The sequence below is a fragment of the Aulonocara stuartgranti genome (assembly GCF_965226115.1).
Source record: "Aulonocara stuartgranti genome assembly, chromosome: 1".
Lineage (NCBI taxonomy): Eukaryota > Metazoa > Chordata > Actinopteri > Cichliformes > Cichlidae > Aulonocara > Aulonocara stuartgranti.
In genome coordinates, this window is record NC_138939.1 from 13507505 (window position 1) to 13529242 (window position 21738).

At 38.5% G+C, this 21738-nt stretch overlaps 1 protein-coding gene across 5 annotated transcripts in view; it reads right to left on the reverse strand.

The window, feature by feature from the left end:
* Positions 1-21738, reverse strand: part of mdga1 (MAM domain containing glycosylphosphatidylinositol anchor 1) — a 204458-nt gene that overhangs the window by 53137 nt on the left and 129583 nt on the right. For all 5 annotated transcript variants that reach the window (XM_082538193.1, XM_082538192.1, XM_082538194.1 and 2 more), the window contains 5 exons: positions 18843-19112; positions 15052-15381; positions 11507-11806; positions 5923-6189; positions 5610-5758 (listed from right to left, as the gene is read on the reverse strand). In XM_082538193.1, coding sequence (XP_082394319.1) covers positions 5610-5758; positions 5923-6189; positions 11507-11806; positions 15052-15381; positions 18843-19112 — 1316 coding nt within the window. The remainder of the gene's footprint in view (positions 1-5609; positions 5759-5922; positions 6190-11506; positions 11807-15051; positions 15382-18842; positions 19113-21738) is intronic.

Below are 21738 nucleotides of genomic sequence, written 5' to 3' on the forward strand. Positions count from 1 at the left end.
GTCTTTCACTAAACATGCTTCTGTGACTGGCTACCTCATCAGGGAGTGGGGGGGGGGAGGTATTGTCCAGCATTGTCCTTATCTTGGACAAGATCCGCCTCTCCAACACCACCTTAAAGGAGTCCAGCTCCATCCCCACAACACTACTGGCCTTGCAGATCAGTTTATTGAGTCTGTTGCCATATGTGACCCTCAACACGTGCATAGAATGGGACCAAAACCACAGAGGAATGTTTCCAGCACCCTATTGAATCTTTGCCCTAAATAATTAAGGGAGTTCTGAAGCAAGGTGTACCTAATAAACTGTCCAGTGAGTGTATGTAAGGACAGAAGTAAAAAAGTAGTTTCTGATTGGCAAGAGTTAATAAGGATATTCAAAAACATTCACCAAGGCCATGTTATTGCATACGAGGTTAATGGAAAGATGCGGTTAGAGTCAGTCAGGAAAAAGACCAGAGTTTTATAAATTTGATTTACAAGCCTACAGAAAAAAATCATAAAATGAGGAGAGAGCAAAGTGAAATAACAGAGTTCAATCAGCTAGCTTCAGTGTAAGCACACACAGTGAAATATTTCAGCACACAAGCAGTGAGAGACTCCAGTGTCAGCTAGTCATCGTTTGTACAGTTGGTAGAGGACTGTTTTGAGTGGATCAAAGGAGACTTCACCAACTCGACTTCTCAATCAATTGGAAACACCCGCGTTTCCATAGCTGTGGCAGCTGCAGACAACCACTGCCTTCATCCCTCTAAGTGGAGACCTCTCTATGTAATGCTCTCTCTGTGCTCTTCTTTCCTTTCCCCTTACTCCAACAGGTCACTGCAGATGGTGCACGTCCTGAACCTAGTGCTGCCTTTCTTCATGTAATCATTTATTTTTTGTTCTTCGCAGTAGTCAAGTGTTTGTTCAAAGGTACATTTTTAATCAATGGGATTTTTATCTGTAATATACAATAGCAGGAACTTTATTTTGCAATACATAATAAAGTGTCTTGAGCTGCCAATTGTCGCTAAATTGTTGATGGTTGAAATGAATTAAACTGAATTGAAAACTTCAACATAACTGCATGCAAATATATGCAACTAAAGCAAAGCAAAAGACTGATTCACTTTCTCTTAGAGTTAAAGACATGTTTACTAAGCAGCTTTCTGAATGTCCATTTCAAGTTTGATGACCAGCACGTTAAACCTTTCTTGTTCTTCCCAGTTGTTTATGTGTATTTCTAGATTTTGATAATGTGTAACTACTTTTCAGCAAAGAAATTCTACAAATTTGACCCTCTTGGGTTTGAATCATATTTATTTACATAACACATGAGTGCACATGCATCACAGAAGAATTCTGATGACATAAACCCTGAGCTTTCTATGTGTGTGAGCTAGAGCTGGGCGATAGAACGATATGTATCGCGATATAACTTTTACTCGATAGAGAAATTAAGCTATCGCGATAGACCTCGCCGCTCTTGTCCTCTTAAAATAAAAAAATAAAAATTAAAAATTAAAAAAAAGGTCAGCCAATCCAAACTAAGTAGCGCAGAGCCAAACCAATCACAGCCGCAGCGTCACGTCGCGTGACTTGTTACGTACAGCACAAGTGCCAAGCCGCACGTGTGTTTGTTTGGGAAGCAGCCAGCGGGTAATGGAGGAAATGAGTGTGCTGACTAGAAAAATCAACCGAGCGTGACCGAAGAGAAAACATGATGGTTCCAATGCCGGAGAGATTGTCGAACGGAAGAGCCATAGAAGTTCCGTAGTGTGAAGGTATTTCGGCTATTTCAAGTCTGACAAAAAACAGAGTAGCGTGCACTGTAAATTGTGCCGAAAGCAAGTCTGGAAATACAATAAACTGGTGCATGCGTCACACTGTGCGCCACGTTATTGTTTCAGTGAAATGAATTTCTACAATACTGTTACTGTTAATTCTACTCTCTGCAGTGTTTAAATGCTTACATATACACACAGTTACTGTCCGTCCACACATACGACTCGGTTCTGCTTCTATGCCGCAGCTTTGTTTACTTTTTCCCACCGAGGCTTCTAGACTTCTGATTGGCCAACATTTCTGCACGGTTAGGAATCTAGCGCCACCTGCTGCTTTGGCATGTTCATAGCAGCGTTTTCCTTCATTTCTGCCTTTATGTGTGGACGGGATTATTTTTTAAAACGAAAACGGAAAATCTCCGTTTTCAAAAATACCCGTGTACGTGTGGACGTAGCCTCAGTCTCTGACTGGAAGCGCTAATTCGTCATTCGGCTTTTGTCAGACTAAAGTAACTGTTAAAACTGTTTGAAAAGCTCAGCTATACAACAAGGAGAGATTGAGAATTTCCTTTTAGTTCTCAGTTTATTTGATATTGACAAAAGTTAGTCAGTTTTGTCTGTTCTTCTGTAAAACAAACTAAGATTTATTTTTAGAATTAATATTTTGTTTCTAAGTGGAATTGACAATTTAGTCTGTTTCGTTTGTTCTATTTTGAAACTTAAACGCTTTAGCGGCTGCCTTTTGTGTAGTTTGCAATATTTGCCTTTATTTATCTGAAAAAGTCTCATGTTCCTTAAGTACATCTACCCTGTTGAACTTATTATGGGAAATAAATATTTAAATAAAAACAAGCTGCTGATTATTTCACATTTTACTTGTGAGCAACGGCACATTTAAATCTTACAAATATAGTTATTTGGCTTATATCGTGATAGATATCGTTATCGCCTGAAATGAAAAAAACATATCGTGATATGAAAAAATCTCATATCGCCCAGCTCTAGTGTGAGACAAAATAATATCAAAGCCTTGAGAAACAAAAGTAAATCAGCTGCTCTTGCTGTAAAAAGGTAAAATTATCACATATTAATTTATTATCTCTCGAGGAAACGTGGAGTGAGGACAGGCTTTTTAAAAAAAAGGCCCTGTCAACACTGTTAATTCAAACACAGGGAAACCCCCTGCAGGGAGAATGAAACTAAATTAAGACGTGTAAGCAAGGATTTCATAGCCTGCCAATGAGTCTTGGTGTAAACCACATAAACTGCCATGCGAACACACACACACGCGCACACACACAAGGACATTCCTTGTTCAAACGAGTAAATATATTAATTATACAATATGAAATACATTCATATTCTTCAGGCATAAAACAGAATAAATCTGCATTAAATCTCATTTAAAACATACCTATTCACACATAATAAAAGAATCAAGCTGAAGCAAAAAGTATAAAAGTTATAGTCATGTAGTCAGATCTGCGATGAAGAGTGCTGTTCTACACGAACCGAGTCCTCTTGTATTCCCCTCTATACCTGCTTGTTTCTCATGAGACCCCCATATCATTTTGTAGGTGCTAAAAAGATAGAGTGCCAAGGCGTTAAAAGGATGAGCTGGAGAAAATGTTTCAGAAATAGATGGGTTGTGAAATTGAGATGGTATTACATTTGAATTTTCTCGTACTCTATTTAATAGTTGAGAGGGCCAGTGAGATTTGATGTTTTTCTTTAATTTGCATCGTATTTCTCTCCATTCGCACTCTTCCGTTCACTTTCTTGCTCACAACCTCCATGCCTTCCTTATTTTTCTGTCTCTTTTCACTCTCTAATGAACACATAAAAAAAAAAAATTCAGGTAAAAACCTTGAAATTCAATTAAAGCTTAACAACATTTAAGAAGTCCTAAACTGCCACTTAATGCAACTCATTATTTTAACACTGTCGGCATAAGAACTTGCAGCCACTATTTATCAGCGCTATTCCGCTTTCCATGGTTCACCCAACATCAAATGCCATTAGGTTTGCAGTTTACGGAGATGGAGAGAGAGAGAGAGAGAGAGAGAAAGAGAGAGAGAGAGAGAGAGAGAGAGAGAAAGAGAGAGAGAGAGAGAGAGAGAAAGAGAGAGAGAGAGAGAGAGAGAAAGAGGGAGAGAGCGAGACCGAGAGGGCTGGAAGGACTGAATGCAAAAGTGTGACCAAGGCACAAAGGGAGAAAGAAATGGGACGGACAGTAGGTAAGAGACTAAAGTGAAATAAGGATACATAGCAGAAAAGGCGAGGACAGCCAGGAGAGGTTGATGAAACAAAGGAGGAAGAGTGAGTTTTCAGAGAGCTTAGGCATGCAATCTAATGTGCATCTTACGAAGACTAGTGCTCATTTTCTGTCTCCCAGAAGAGCCTTACTTAATAAGGTAAGCAGCCAAGTCTTGAAGCAGGAGGGGAATTAACTATTCATCCACACAAAAGCAAGCTGGCAGTCCTCACGTTCCCTCTGTTTAAGTGTCTCTCTCTCACACACATGCATGCACACCATACCCAACCCCAGCCAGTTGTGTATAATTCACCACTACCTTCATGTCTTCTGACAAAGGCCAGTAATATACGAGTAGATGCTTGAAACATAACAAGAACATGGCCTCAGGGTGCTCTACTATTGTGGACAGAGGTTCCTAATTTTAGATCATTGTCCTATTAGGGGCTCCGAAAGTACTGGATTTCGTCGAGGGTCAGTCATAAAGCCTACGAGTTTATGCAAACGTACATAAATGTGGTGTATCAGATCATGGTGAAAACATCACCTTGTTTTGGCTCAAAATTGAGTTGAAAGAAGTTAAGGTTTTAAAAGCTTCTTCAGTACACGCTTAATCTAATTTGTGACTGCAAGACTCATTTAACAACCTTCACGGGGTTCCAGAAATGTAGTGGCCTCAATAGAAAGTCAATCCTTTGAGGGCAAGCTAAAACATGAAAATGGATTAAAAAAATGCTAACTGTCTCTCGACTCATGTGGTTAAAAGATGGCATTCCTTTCATTGTGGAATTGGTAATAAACACATTAGTACTAGTCTGGCACTCAGATCCAGACAGCAAATTAAATATATGTGGCAAATCTAAAATAAAAAGTCCAGAAGGCTGATAAATCCTGCCTAGGAATTGCCTCAGAGTGATATATCACTGCAAGGAAACACAAGTGTGTTTAATACAAAACTTTTTTTTATAAAAAAAACCAAACAAACATACAATACAATCCTAAAAGTAAAGTTGAGTGCATGAGTGAAAGGAAATGAGTGGCTTTGACTGTCTACACATGTCTGACACTCTGACACTTCCCAAGCTCATAAAGCCCCATGTTTACTTAGAATGTAAACTTTCCTGCTTACAGTCCTGTGTGTATGCTTTTTATCTATACAAGCTGTCAGCTTTAGAGGTGACTTTTACAAAGGCAGGTGACCAAAGTTTGCCTTGGATAAAGTTAGACCAATCAAATCAGTATCATGAGTGCTTGATAAACAAAGTCAGTGAGTTGGTGTTTGTCAATCCACTGCACTTGCCTCTTGTCAAGATCTCACGAATGATACTATAAGATACTACACGCAGGATATGTGTGTAATGAGGCATGCAAATAGGCATACAGTACACACACACACACACATATATATATATATATATATATATATATATATATATATATACATACATACATATATACATATATATACATACATATATACATATATATACATACATACATATATACATATATATATACATACATATATATATATATATATATATATATAGATATATAGATATATAGATGGATTAAATATGGGGGAACTTTACCTTTTGAACATTAATCCAGTATCCTATGATGCGATCTGTGGCATCAGGTTCTTTTTGTGTCCACTGCAAATTGTAGGAATAGTTGTTTCCTTTCAGAATCCGGACAGGGTTGGGTGTATCAAAGTAAAACTCAGCATTGTATGGTTGTGCTGTATGACAGAGAGCGATATAGAGCAACAATGTTTTATAAAAATTACTGAATGACACAGAAGGAAAAATAAATCTTTATATGGAGGTAAGGGTGAATGAGTACAGGAATATAAAACTGATAATAAGAGGATTACGACTTTTTTTCCATTAATGGCACACTCACCAGAGACATTAAATGTGCATGCTGATGTTCCCTCAGTATTGCTCACTCGGCACTCGTAAGAGCCATTGTTGGTGGGTTCCAGTTTGAACTTCAGCTCCGGTGTCTCCTTCAGGTCTGGCATTGGCATACGGATGAAGTCACCATTACGGAACCAGCGGATGTCTGTTAGGCGAGGAGGGTTTGATCGTAGGATTGTACATCTCAGGGTTACCATTTGATAGTTCCTGGAACGGACATCTTGAAAGACTGGGTCCAGAATGGGAGGGTCTGCAGAAAAATAAACACTTGTGTTTTAATAATAAAGTGAATATTATACTCTGTTTTTATGCAAGTGCAGCAGTAGCATTTTTTAAACAGCCTTGCCACTGTTATTGCAAGTCTAATACTCATTATTAGGTTTTTGCACAAGTACTTTATTGTAGAGCTGAATCCTTATTTTATTCTCTCTTACTTATATTCAGTAACTGTGCAGTAACTTAATTTGTGAATATGAATGCAGATAAACATTTGAAAATTAGTTTGGTCTAGCTGGTTTCTAATGTTAAAAATTGTTTTCATCATAAGGGAATGAAGATAAACTGAAACAGACATTTCCAAAAAAACCCACATTTTAATCTCAGAAACTCGTCTTAGACATGTAGTACCAAATGGACTGCAAAGACAGTGTCATCCATGTCTCACTTCTTTATGTTCTTTGCAAAGTGGATTTTCTTAAACCATTATAAAAAATGTGTTGTTACAAATCATCCAACACAAAACAACTGTTATTGCCACAAGGGATCAGGCGTTTCGAGCCACACTCTTATCCCTGCTTCTAACCTATCCTAACCAGTTGTAATTAACCTGTCAACAGTGATGTGTGCCTTTGTGGTTAATGATTGACCAGCCACTGCTGCCCTGGGGTCAGCCAAGACACAACACAGCCAAATTACTGTGCCACAAATCACCAGCCAGCTAGTTCACCCCTGGCTAATCATGTAGATAATAGACAAGATGCTAATGGTGGTACTGCAGTACTAACGTTGATGAGATCTGGTGTTAAGGCCCAGAGGTGATACAGCATGACTAGCGCCCCTTATGAATCAAGTTTATCAGACACAGATGTGTAATTATAGTCTAATCTATGTTATGCCTGTAATTTAGACAGACAGAATGAGCTGCAGTATGGAGGGAAGAAAAAGACGGTAAGATAATGTAAAGCAAGGAGCAGGGAGGGAAAGAGAAACAGAGATCCTGTTATTGTGCTTTATACAATATCAAAATCTCCGGTTGGCTGACAATGGAGGTGTTGATATGATTAAACAGAAACCTAAACCTGCCTCTACAGTATAGAGATTAAAAATAATGGTTAAAAACTCTCTTCTTTTTCTGTCTTATAAAGTCAATGTTAATAGTGTTACTAATTAAATTAATAATATATGTCTATTACTAATTGATTACACTGAGTTGCACTCAATTGAAAGAAAGATGCTAGACAAGTAATGTTTTATTTACACACAGATGTTACACCTTTTTAAAGACTAACGTAATTTAAGTTTAAGGATTCAGCAGCTTCTGCATTTTACACATCAGAAACCAGAATAGATAAGCTGAGAGCTATAACCTGCCTGAACACATTATCCATTTAATACATATTCTTGAAAGCTAAAGAACTGAAGAAGATACATTTAAATTCACTATGACTAAAACTTTCAATAATATTTTTTTTTCTTGTTGCTGTTGTTTATTTTGCTACGGACGGGTATACACAGCCAAACCAAATTCTTGTTTGAAATCAGTTTACCATTCTATGCCAGCACTCCAGTCAAAGAAATGTGAGTAAGCACCTGAATGCTAAAAAGATCGCAAACCACCAAAGCATTTAACGTCTCAGCCACTAGGTTGTCTTTTGGCTTATAGTCTAGATTCCCAGCATGTATCCAAAGTTCTTCCCACAAATGCTAACTGGGTGTTGTGTACTCTGTTACAATTACTGCCTCTCTGATCTCTCAAAACTAATGTTTAGCTACTCCCTACACCCACAGCTATGTGATGATGTGCGACGCTGAGGGATGTGTAAGTGGTCAAAGGTCATACTGTAATCCTAGTGGATTGATTAGTGTATGGTCACACACCCTGCTCCCACTTACAGCACATATGCATACTGATTGCTGACTTTGGAAATAGATAAGAAGGATAAAGAAAAAAGGCAAAACGTGGAGGAATGGCAATAGAAGCAAGGAGGAAAACAGAGGTGAGTTATACGTTGGTATGTAATCAATTTAGAAATCATTAAGCTAGCACAGTTCCCTTTCTCATCTAATATATTCATTTCAACAACTGCTCAAGTAGATTCCACTTTTTGTGGTTATTTTACTTTCTAATTAAACTTTTTCCCCCCAAAATTCTCCAGAGCATTGCTTTTGCATTTATTTGCTTCTCATTCAGGACTCATAGCACACTGTTGCAATGTTTCATAGTCAAAAGACTATAATCCATGTAAACACACCATCGCTATCCATCTTATTGAATGCGAAATGAATTCATCCGGGAATGCAACACTGACCAAGCCAAACATTTACAGTGCACAAAGAGAAAATCAATTTACATGAGACTGAGAGAGGAAGGTAGCATGCATGAGGGGTAAGGAGGGATGAGAGAAGAAAGGATCGCTCTTAAAGAAGAAGACAAAGAGGAAGACAAATGATAGGGAACGTGCAGTGTGAAAGTGAGAGAAGTCAGTGATTGAGTATGGGAGGTGGGGAGTGAATGAGAGAATGCAGGATGCAGAAAGAGAATGACAAGACAGAGAGAGGTCTTCTCTCATGGCCAGCAGTTAACTGATTGATGATGATGAGAATGGCAATGAGGAAGAACAGCCACCTCTCCAGGAGGGAAAAAAGGAACACTGGGCAAGTATAGAAGTGATACAAGGCAAAAGTGGGAGTGGGAGAGGCAAGAGTGGAAACAGTGGCGAGCATCTGCCTATCCACTTAATTACATCGGCCTTAAAAAATGATGCCATCCTTCCCTCACATCAATCAACAGTGGTAAACAGAATAAAGCAAAGAAACGTGATAAAATAAACAAATTAAGTCAGGGGACAAAGGCGCAGCTGAATAAAAGTGGGAAATTTATTTTCCACAATTTGATTGGCTGCACTGAAATATGTTCTTGTTTCTCTATTTGCCAACCAGTCCCTCGCTTTGTTAGCACCTTCTCATCCTCTCTTCCCCCTTCCCCCCATCACCATCCATGCTTTCCTGTTTCAAGCTCTCTCTTAAGCCCGTTATGCTCACTCCTATTCCTGCTCATGTAGCTGTCTCGTTGCTCCGTTTCTTTCGCTGTCCATAGTGCGGTGGCCACCTGGTCCATTAATCAGAGTTGGCCAGTGCAGACAGCAGAGCTCACAGAGTGTCGCCCTTGCACCCTGCCTGCATTAGTAAGCCCTGTAAATCCGCCTTGCAGAGAAGAGGGGAGGAGAGGAGAGGGCTCTAATTTGGGCTTGTATTTATCAGGTAGGTCAGTAAATAGGTGGGAAATTGGTCCTTTACTTCCTGATAAATATACAGTTTTTAGGAGAGATAAAAGAAAAAGCCTTTGACTTTTTTGGCAGAATGAACAGTGAGAGTTTTTTTTTAAATCTATGAATGAAGCCATGGAAATAAACAATTTACTTTCAGTGTTACAATGTTTCAATGTTCCTTGACAACAAAAAAAATACATATACAATTTATCAATGACTGTTTACCTCAAAACTGACTTCACAGATTGACTACCATGCAAAAAAATTATCTATGTATCAACTTAAAACAACTGTCTAAGTCAACTGGTTAAAAATATACTCAGTTTCTTTAGTATATACCTAATATACCTATATTTATATAGAAGTTATATATACTATATCTACAATTCCACAGTGTCTAACTCTTACAACATTAACATAAATGAGAAATAAAAGTTATGTTTTTATTCAAGTAGTTGAAGGAAGAAGAGATATTCTTTTAAAGGGCTGAAAGTTTTGCAAAAGGCTTGCTCAGTTTTACACATATGCAGGCTGATGTGTAGTACTCACACATTCCATGACTTAGCACTGATAAGGGCTGTCAAAGTTCCAGGATGGTAAAAGTAAGTAAAAGAAGATAACCTCATGGGAAGGAAAAAGGCATCAAAATGATGCGTTACGTTACTAAGACACATCCTCTCCTCTCTCAAAGTAGATCCTCTGGGAGTTTTATAATGACAGACCTCAGTCGAATGTTCACAAAGGGAAAGCAGTAGGTTTAGTGAAAGCTGCCTCTGAGCAATAGAGGTATGTCCTCATTTGCTTTCTGTTCCACCTTTTACAATTTCTTATCTGCTGATAGGGTCCATAGTTGTTAGTGAAGTATAACTGTTATGACTTCACTGAGGGTGAGAGAAAGAAAAGTGATTATTTAAATTTAATGGAAAAGTAAAATAATTTAAAAAAAAAAACAGGATATGTTCTTTAATTTACAGAAACAGGTCTCTGTTGGAAAGTTGTCAAAATGATTTTTTCTCTACGTGTTTCCACTCGCTGCCCATTAGTAAGCATGTTTTTCTCCCCTCTTTAGTCGCTACATGCTCCCCTATAAGGGATCACAATACTTTGATCCTCTGCTAAAATTTTGAGTTAGCCCACTTACAAAGAAATAAAAGGTCATTCATTTTTGCCGTATGTTCATTTTAATGGACAGAGAGACAATATTAACCTAAAGTCCAGAAATTAGCGTGCACCTGTCCAGTTAATTCATTTCTTCCGTTCCAACCTCTCCACCACAATGGACAAGACCAAAAAGCTGTCAAAGAACAAGATTGTAGAGCCTGACAAAGCTGGAATGAGCTACAAAAACATCAGCAAGAACCTTGGTGGGAGGATGACAACTACTGGTGTGATTATTCAGAAACCCAAGAAATATATACACAGAAGGAGCTTGTCAATGATCCAAAGGATTTCAATCCTGTAGTAGCCCCCTGCTCAAGTTTGCTAGTGAACATCTAACTAACAGGAGAAGGTTGCGGTCAGATGACAACAAAATCAAGCTCTTTAATATCAAATTGCCGCATTGGCGGTAGGAAACCAAATGCTGAATATGACCCAAATAAGACCATCCCCACAGTCAAGCATAGAATAATACTCTGTCTCTTTCCATTCAATTCAACCTTCTACTAAAAGTTAAAGACTGTTCAATTCTTTGTAAGTAAGCAAATTTATAAATTTAGAAATGGATTATGAAATTATTTCCTTGATTGTAACTGAAAACTTTGATCGATTAATTGCAGAAAATGTAAAATGTGTGAGATGCAATAGGTTAGGCACCTTGCACTCTGAAGTTAAACAGCCAGTTTCCTTCCTAGCTTCTGTGACGCCTTCAGAATCATTAATTTTTTTGCTGGTGTTATCATGTATTATCGTGCATTTTCCTAATAGTACACAAGCTGCACCCAAAAAAGTATTTGAAAAGAGTTTACACTAACCTAGACTTACTGACACCAGGATATATTCTTAATCTGAGAGACCTGTATTCAGCTTAAGCCAAAGGATTTTGGATGTTGAACTGAAAGTACGCTGATCCATACTTACACTGCACATTGAGTTGAACCTGTGCCTCTCTGCGTTTAATGTTAAGCCCATTGTATGGAGCAGTCTGGCACCTGTATGCCCCCATCATGTCCCGGCTAACGTTCTTTAGCCTCAAGCGACCATCAGGCGTCTCCACTGTGGGCTTCCCCGAGGGCATTAGCAAGTCCTTTTCTGTCCGTGACCACAGTATAGGAGGACGTGGTTTGCCATCTACGACTAAGCACACCAGTTCGGCATTACCTCCCTCTCGCACACTTACAGCCTGACGTCCGGGTGGAACAGTCAGCACTGGAGGAGAGACTGGGAGAAAGCAAAGACAAAAAATGCAAGTAAGACAAAGTGTGAATTTAATTTTTGTCATTTCCATATAATCTGATCAGATAATAATTCTTGTTTAGAAATTGCTATAACAGTACTATATATATATATATATATATATATATATATATATATATATATATATATTAGGGGTGCAACGATATTCGTATCGATATTGAACCGTTCGATACAGTGCTTTCGGTTTGGTACGCATATGTATCGAACAATACAACATTTGTAATTTATTTTATCAATTTTCCTTCTGACGATGCTGTCTGTGTGGAGCGCTCAGTGAATCTGTGTTCGACTACTCCGCCTAGGCTGCACTGTCCAGCGCAGATCTACTGAGCGCTCAACACAGACAGCATAGTCAGAAGGAAGAGCGCAGGGCACCTCCCCCACCCTCATTCAGATCTGGCGTTTGGAATTATTTTGGTTTTCATGTGACGTATGACCCTGAAGGTAAGCGAGTCATGGACTAAAGTAAAACAGTATGTTGGATGTGCCACGCAATGCTCAATTACATTGGTGTGAACTAGTGTGCTAGCGCAGTTAGCTCGTTAACGTGTTGGCCGTCTAGCCCCATGCACGGAGCGATCGGCGGTAGCTCGTTAACGGAGATTTGCCGTGTTGTGGCGTTAAGGTCATTTCAACGAGATTAACCTGAAAGCACTAGTGGGAACACGACGAATATGACTGCACATTTACGCCGACATCATCCTAGTGCAAAGACAAGTGGAAGCAGACAAAAAAAGCAAGCATGCTACTAACTTTAGCCGAGTCATTTAGACAGCTGTTAGCACATGATTCTCCTTATGCTGCTGAGAATATAGCCCAGAAGAAGCGGATAGTATAGCTTTTATTTTGGAAAGAGCCATCTCTCTGTAATAAACTCTCTTTTCCAAAGATGAGTGATTCCTCAATCAGATACAGGGCTTGCAAAATCGCTAGCCCGACGTCCCGGAGCTAGCGATTTTTTCAGTCGGGCTACCAAAATCTATCTCTGCCCTGCCCGTCGGGCTATTGTAGGAAAAATATATGTCAATGCTTTTGCATTCTTTCAGAAATGTAGCTGGGTAATTATGTCATTGGCATCGGTGAGCCACTGTCAATATGTGACATATTGGGCAAGATAATAACCCCATGTTTCCCTACTGGTGGTGGTCAGAGGGCCCGGTGGCGCCAGTGTCCGGCAGCCTCGCCTCTGTCAGTACGCCCCAGGGCAGCTGTGGCTACAATGTAGCTTGCCATCGCCAGTGTGTGAATGTGTGTGTGAATGGGTGAATGACTGAATGTAGTGTGAAGCGCTTTGGGGTCCTAGGGACTAGAAAAGCGCTATACAAATACAGGCCATTTACCATTTACCATATTGAAGTCGCGTTTAAATTTGCGCTCGTTTTTTTGCTTTCACTTTGCAATCGTGCGAACTGTGTATAGAGAGCGACAGTACTGATCTGTGAGTGATGATAATTTGTGCACCAATTCCTCTGACATCGTCTTATTAATCGTTAGCTTACTATGCAAACATGACAAGTGAAATCTCCGGCAGCTTAAACATGTGAGAGGTTGATCGCGCAGAGAATCGCTGAGCTTATGTGAGTGAGTGTGTAAAAGCATTTCAGTTCTGCTGAGCCAAATAAGACAGGTCAGGGTGAAGAAGTGACAGCCAAAGAAAAGCTTACCACAAAACGGAGAAGTTATGACAAATCAGACTATAAGGCAAAAAGAAAGTGCAGCTTTATGGTTTCATGGACAAAAGAATTTCTGTGGCTGCAATATGACGAGCTAAATAACCAGGGCTGCACATAAGTGGTCCGCAGGTGCGCATTCGCTGTCAAAATAAAAAACACGCACATGGGTTAGGGTTAAATTTAAAAACTGTACTTTTGAGTTAAAATATATATTTATAATTTTAATAAATGACAAATTAAAAAGGCATGAACATTTTTTTGTATCGAAAAAATATCGAACCGTGACACCAAAGTATCGAACCGAACCGAACCGTGAATTTTGTGTATCGTTGCACCCCTAATATATATATATATATATATTTTTTTTTTAAGAATAACAGTTCCTTAAACCCTTGGCTATTGTTAGAGTTTCCACTTTAAAATATCCTCCAACGTAGTCAGTAACATTAGAAAAGTGTAAGCACGAATACATAACCTTGGGCTCTAAGGTTAATAAAGTAATCCTTGTCCTTGTTGCCAAGCTAACGAGAAACTGGCACTTTTTTTCTGGATCAAAAATAAATTTCAGATTAATTAACAAGAAGTCCGAGGGCAAACATGATTTAAAATATCAGATAGTGCTAATGGATAAACTGGCAAAAACTAGGGAAACAGAGACAGATGGACAATAAAATTGTATGACAGGCACTGACATTTAAAGAGCTGATTTTATTAGACAATCGCACAGTTTTAATGACATGTGGGAACATTAAAAATATTATTACTAGGATTAAGTATATATTATGATTTAAAACACACAAGAAAGAATACATGAACACACACAACTGAACCATCAAAGCAACAAGCAGTGCAAGGCAGAGGTAGAGAGGGAAGAAATGGGATAAAAACTGTCTGAATGAAGACGCTAACTTTCAGTTGTTCCATTATTCACAAGGGGTTGCAGCACAGCGGGTAGCTCTGCATATTTAATTTGTAATTTTGAGATGCCCTTCTTGGTGCAACCACAAATGGATTTCCTGGAATCACACCTAGGATCTTTCAGTTGTTAGGTGAATGGGTAAACCACTAAGCTATTATGTTTTAACATGTCACATGATGTAAAAACACAGATTGCTAGAATATTTAATCATTGGCATGAGATAGTGTTAAGATTCATATAATTCATGAAAAATTACACCCCTTTAGATTTAGGAAAAACTGTTTGTTTTTTTTACATACTAAATGTACTGCTTAGGTTAAGCAGCATTGTGTACCTGAACATTTGTTCAATTAGTTTATCAGTCAACTCAAACATGTTTGTTTTAGAAGTTTGTTTATTCCACAAACAGCAACTGCCTAACCTCTATTAAGTGGTTGCCACCATACATATTTATTAATGACGATCAAGAGCTTAATTAAATGCATGGGCGATTTACAGCTAACCGTAACCCATTTGAATCTGCATGTGCTCGTGGCCTTAATAGACAAATATTTATTGAGCCATCATTATACATATACATGTACAAAGAATAACAAGGAAAAAGGGGAAACTCTTACCGCTGTTTTGAGAAATGTTGACATCAACACGAAGCTCTCGCACTGTGCTGCCTGAAAAGCTGGCCATGCAGCTGTAGGTGGCCAAGTCTCTGAATTTCATGTCCACAATCTCCAGACTGCTGGTGCCAGGTGCCATGTCTGGGTCACTGCGCAGTAAAATCAAACTATCTGAGTTGAAGACTGGTGCCCCGTTCTTGTACCAGGTATAGTTGACCTTGTCCTGGGGGGTGGCATCAACATGGCATGAGAGCTTAAGGTCACGACCCATTTGAATGGTTTCACTGTCCTTGTTAGAGTCTGGTGTAATTTGGAAGGTGAGGTTGCTCATTGCTTTTTGTGGTGGTAGAGAGGGAAAAAAGAAAGAAGAAAATTTTTTAATATTTGTTACAATATAAATGCATTTGGTACAAAATGTACTAAAAAAAATACAAAATTAAAATAATAATGCAAAAAAAATTTATAAAAGGGATAAGCATGACTAGGTATCACTGGCAAGGTCTGTCTTTTTTTCCCACTACTACAGTTGCTAAATGCTCTTATTTATCTTTTAATTTCCACTTGGTCTTTACTTAATTTAGAGTTTTCTGTAGTTAAACTATATATATAGTCCCTAGGAAAACAGAAAAGCACAACCCAAGGACATACATTAATTTTTAGCACATTTAATCAAGGAGACACTGTAGAGAGAGTGCCCAGAGATACAGTGGGCATACCTCAACATAACCAGATGAAAAAATTAGCTCATGCAATCATTTGTTCAACGAAATCATTAAGAGATGTAAAAAGTAATCACATTTATGTAGTGCTTTTCTAATCTTACAAGTTGACCTAACATGTCTGTCTTTGCAATTCTGTGTACTGTCAGGAGAATCATACCAACTGTAAGTCATGAGAGTGGGAAAATTGGTTTAAGCTGAAATTAACCTGGAAGTTGAAGATGACCAAAGCAGAGTTATAATTAATGTAAAAGCCTTAATCTTCATCTCGCACACCCTGACCGGAGAACAACAAATACCACTTTCATTTATTGTTCTTTTTCAACTGAGAGTTTTGATTTGATATATAAAACTATTTTTAGATAGCAAATGCTTCTTGACATGTATGTGAACATTTTTTGCATCCCCTTTATTCATTGACACACTTTACAAAGGAACCAAGTACCGTAATTGTCGGGCTATAAGCCGCTACTTTTTGCACAAACTTTGAACCCTGCGGCTTTTAGTCAGGTGCGGCTTTTCTATGGATTATCCATGATTTTTGTCATATCGTAAGACGATTTGTTTTGTTTGTTCCGCTGTTGTACGGCACTACGTTGCCTGGCGGAAGGGCATGTGATCAGACACACAGTATCGGGGTTCAAGAGTGGTATGTTGGTCACATGTCCATCCGCCAGGCAACATAGTGCCGTACAAGTAGCGCGAAAAACGAACTTCAAAGTAGCGCTACATGTTCAGCCGGAGGCGTGGATGACGAGCGGCAATGAAATTGCGAAAAGCAAGTCATGCTCAACTCCACCGGTGGAATCTGACAGCGTGGAAAAGTGTGAAAACATCCACGATCACCAACGGATTTCGAAGGGCTGGACTGCTGCATGATGGAGAGGAGGACACCGCCACGGCCCTTCTGAGGGTGTTCGACTCTGACACTGTCAACGAGGATTTGTTTGGTTTTGAAAGTGACAACGAAGGAAAGAAGCTGAGAGTGGATGACGAAGCCACCCTGAGCCTGTTCGTATCTGACACTGGAGAAGAGGACTTTGGTGGTTTTAGTGCGCAGGAAGATGGTGGTGAATGACTGACTTTTCTTGAGCCTAAAAGGTAGTCCGAATCTATTTTTCTGGTGTGCTGTAGGTTATTGTTATGTACTAAATTTGTTACTCATTTATGAAGCACAGTACATGTTTCGTACTTGTAATTACCGCTACTTTTACATATACCTAAAAAGTTGTGCAAATATGTACCCAGAACTTGTTTTTCAAAATATTAATAAAAGGGGTGTGTCTCCAAACAGCCATCTCTTTCCTGACAATTCCCTTTGTGCATATTCTCTTACATATGATAAGTCAACATTGAAACACCTGCGGCTTTTAGTCAGGTGCGGCTAATGTATGTACAAAACAGGATTTTCCCCTAATTTTAGCTTGTGCGGCTAATATTCAGGTGCGCTTTGTAGTCCGGGAAATACGGTATTTGGTTGTTCAGATTTTCCAAAAGTCAAAAATTTCATAGGAAAGGCAAATTATTTGAACGGTTGTATTCCATTCCAGTACAGAATAGTAAAGTGTACAAATTAAAATTAAAAAAACAAACAGAAGAAAAACACATTCGTGAGATCAAAAAGAAGGAACTGATACTACTCAATAAAAAGAAACTAAACAGAAGAATGCAGGAGAAGAAGCATGGTTAATACCCCCACCCCCAACACCACTAACAAAACAAAAAAAGAAAAAAATGAAGAGGTCGCCTTGTACCAAAGGAAAGAGGAAATTAGAGAAGAAAGAAAGCGAGTGAGAGAGGAAGAATCAAATTGTGAAGGAAGCCAAGACAAAAGGAGCCAAATACAGAATAAAATAACAGGGGGGTAAGTAGGAGGGGGGAAACAAAATCAAGGACAACGAGTAACTCTCACACTGTCACATTTAATTTTCAGTTTCAAAGGCTCCGTTTCCCCAACAGATTTCCATGTTGAATACAAAATAGCTCTCTGTTTCCCCACGAAGGGGAGAGGAGAGCTTGATTTAAACTCCTTTGAGCTTGTTAACAAGATACTTGGGTGGAGCCACGGATATGAAGCAGTGACCATATGGCTAACATGAACTTGCGACTTTACCTGATTAATGTGAGTGCGTGTGTGCATGTATACTCCTTAAATATTTGGATGCACTTGTCTACCTACCTGCCTGCAGACTTTTTTCCTTTATGAACTCACTGACTGTGAATGTGTGTCTCTTTCAGCATCTTGCCACCTGCGCTGGTGTGACAGTGTGTTCAGGCCCATTAAGCTAACAGGAGAAGCCCATCTAACATACGCTCTCCACAGTGCTAACTAACAGAAGAGACTGTTGCTAATTGCTTCCACTCCAGTCTAACTAATTGCAGTGAATAAAGATGATTAAAGGGGCTAAAAATAGCCAGAGGGGAGAGAGAATGGAAGTATTCTGTATTCTAACCCGCCCATTCTGACAAGATTCACATCAGCTTCGTTAATGACGGATCAGCAGCTAGCTCCACACACTCGCATGCACGCGCAGACTCACAAATGTCAACGAATGAAGCTAACGAGGACTATACAGACACTTTGCATAAAGCAATTATCAGTTGTACGAGACTTCTCAATGAGAAAAGGATCCTGACTGTGCCTTTGTCAACTATTTTAACTACCCCCTGGCTAGCCAAAGAATTAAATGCAACATGATTTTTAGTTGTAAAATCAGTGAATGAGAAGCCTAAATTATGCAAAGATTTAACAATTCCTGCCAACCATATGCAGTATTATCACATGGGAATGTCACATTGCTATATGTTTTTTTTAAGTAATAATAATAAATACATGAGGACTGGACAATATTTAAAAAACACCAAAAGTCTCATTGACACATTCAGACTAATTCTGAAAGTATATCCAGAATATTTTAAACAGCAATTCCAATTGAAAAACAATCTTTTGCAATTGTGCAACTGGAGCTAGTTTATACCAAGGTTGTAAAAAACACAAATCTAGATTTTATTTAATTTTTTTTGCAAAAGCATCACCCCTTTTCACAGGTGCAAATACATACAAACATTACTTACTTCTCACAACGAGGTTGACGTTCTTGCGTGCAGGGTTACCCACATTGTTGACTGCCGTGCAGTTGTAGAAGCCTGCATCCGCTGGTGTGACAGCTCTCAAAATCAGTGATTCTCCTCGAACTTGAGCACTGAGGGGAAGAGGGCCAGGGTAACGTGACCACGTCACAATGGGGAGAGGGAAACCTGCTGTGACCTCACAGGTTATGCGCACATCCTGGCCAGGATCCACCACCACTGTATCATTCACTGACAGTCGGATCATTGGTGGACCTGTGGGGCACAGACACACGGAAAGAAACGAACAGACAAACAAAAGTAGTTTAAATGGGAACGATACATGTTTTTTCAGCGAAAAAATTAAGTTGTGAACATTTCTATTATGAGCATTTTTAAGGTATGACTTTACTGTCTTTAAAAGTTTCTTTTGCCTGCAATTGTAATAGAAAGTACGTATAAATATGTGCTTGTTTCAAGCTCACATTCGAGTTCAAGTTCACTTTATTTGGTCTTTTCAGCCATATTAAAATACACTGCAATGTAACTCTGTTTCACAGAGCCCAAGTGATGGGAAAAAATTGCAAAATGTAAAAGCACTCAAAACAAGATGGAGCAGTACAATAAAAGAGACAGTGCAAGGTCATAAAGTGCAACCAATAGCTGAGTTAAAGAATAATAAAATAGTGAAAGACATAAAAAGAATAGACGTGATACATGAAATGGCATAAAACATTACCAACACCAGACTTAAAAATAGCAAGATAATCACCACATTAAAACATTACAGTTCCTGTATCTCAGTGTCTGTTTGCTGTCTGGGTCTTAGCATGAGTCTTTGAGTATATAGCTTTTCTCCGTACAAACTAATCAGTGTACCAAAGGTAATTCAGGTCCCTGTTCTGCTCTCATATCATCGCCTAGTCACTGCCTCCATTTCCTATGACTGACCTAACAGAAAAGTACAAGATGACCCGTAATGCTACTGCAAAAGAGGCTGAAAAATGCTGTTGGCACAGAAAGAAATCAATTGGACCCTAGCATGTTCCAAAGGGGAAAAAAAGTGGCAGAGGAGTGAGGATAGGGACACATACTACACGACGGGGAAAAACTAAGTGTAAAAGAGTAAAAGACAACAGAGTAAAAGCTGGGGCCAAAGTTGAAGAGGGGACAATATGAAAAATGTGATATTAACCACCTACAATGATGTTTGGAGACGTACATCCAAAGCAACAGTGAAAACCGTGTAACGCACGTTGTGGTTTCCACATGCTATTTAGAATGCTGTCTGCACAAATATCAAATGGAAACATTAAGGCAAAGTTTAAATGGCATATCCTATACCACTTTTTCATTTATTTTGTTTCATATTTATTTGATATTTTCAAATCAGTTGCAATAAACATATATTTTTTTAAATTCAGCTATTCAGGCGGTTGCAAGCAGGTCAAAGTTGGGAATTTAGAGTTATATAAAACCAGTAAATGGATATTTAGTCAATTTTGTGTACATAACAATTTTGGCTTCCTGTGTTGTTTAGTTTAAAAGGAGTCTCTGTCTTATTTGGAGCATCAAATATGGATTCTTTTACAGTTCACGTTCAAAACACGTTTCATTATATATTCTAGTTCAGTGTAAACCTAAGCAGTCTAAGCAGCAGACTCAAATGGCTCTAGTAGGCTGCAATAGTATTTGCAACAACTTGTAATAGGTTTTTGCATATCTTGCCACAAGGTGTAGATGGGGTGACAGGAGGTTAACATTGAGAGAAATTAGCTTGTGACCAAAATGTCACCCATTTAAATCCTCCAAGTTGCCGCAGAAATCTTTTTGGTACACTAGAATAGAAAGGTTTTCACCTCCCTCATCAACTAGAGTAAAAACAGCCTGGGGCGAAGCAGTCAAACCACAGTTTCTTTACTGGAGCTGCTCAGTGGTCACAAATCACTAATCTTTGGTTGTTACAGTACGGCTCTCTGGCTGGAAATCATCTGTGTAACTCTCCCTTAAACTATCTGGCTAAGTGAATGCTTAAAAAGAAGAAAAAAAAAGATTTAACTGGTTTTTCACATACAAACATACAACAAGTTGATGACTTTTATATACTTTTTTACTATATGGAGACATAAAATTAAAAGTAAACAATGTTTGATCTTAATATATATTTTTTGCAATAACTAATTAGCACACTGGTGAATGATGAGGGATGAAAGAGGCTTAGAGGTTTTTAAGGTATAGAGGTTTTACTGAATCCACAATAGTATGGGTTTAATTATAAGCAGCAATATGTGCAATCTGTCATCTGCGAAAAACACCACTAGCAATACTTCAAAAAGGTCCTTGAAAAACTGAAAGGGCTTTGACAATGTATCACTCTTCTACCACTTAAAAAAAAGAAAAAAGAAAAGTATTCATCTGTAGAAATCAAGCTGTCCTTTGTCGGAGTTCACTTATGAACGTGGACATTTAAAAGAGGCATCTTTATCATCTTTAACCCATATTTTTCTAGTTACTTTTCTTTGTATTTTGTCTCACATACCATTGTAATTGTGGGTCCTGATCAAGACAAAGTCATGACAGAATTTGTTGTATAGTGCGTATTCATATCATTTATGACAATCATTTATGATTTATTTTTCGTTCATGTATTTTTGTGGGACTAAAAGAACTGTATGCTATGAAAAAATATGCTCAAGCTGAAAAACTATGTTCAAGCTATTCAATATAAATATATTTAATAATCGACCTATCTGTCTATTGACTCATAATTGATTTAAGAATTCTCCAGCCATAATTTTAAATGGGCTCTGGAGGACAAGGAGTAGAAGAATTTAGGCTTTTATCAACCTGAGACTGTTAATCCTCAGTAAGAGACCAACCAATAGGGTACAGGAAGCAATTC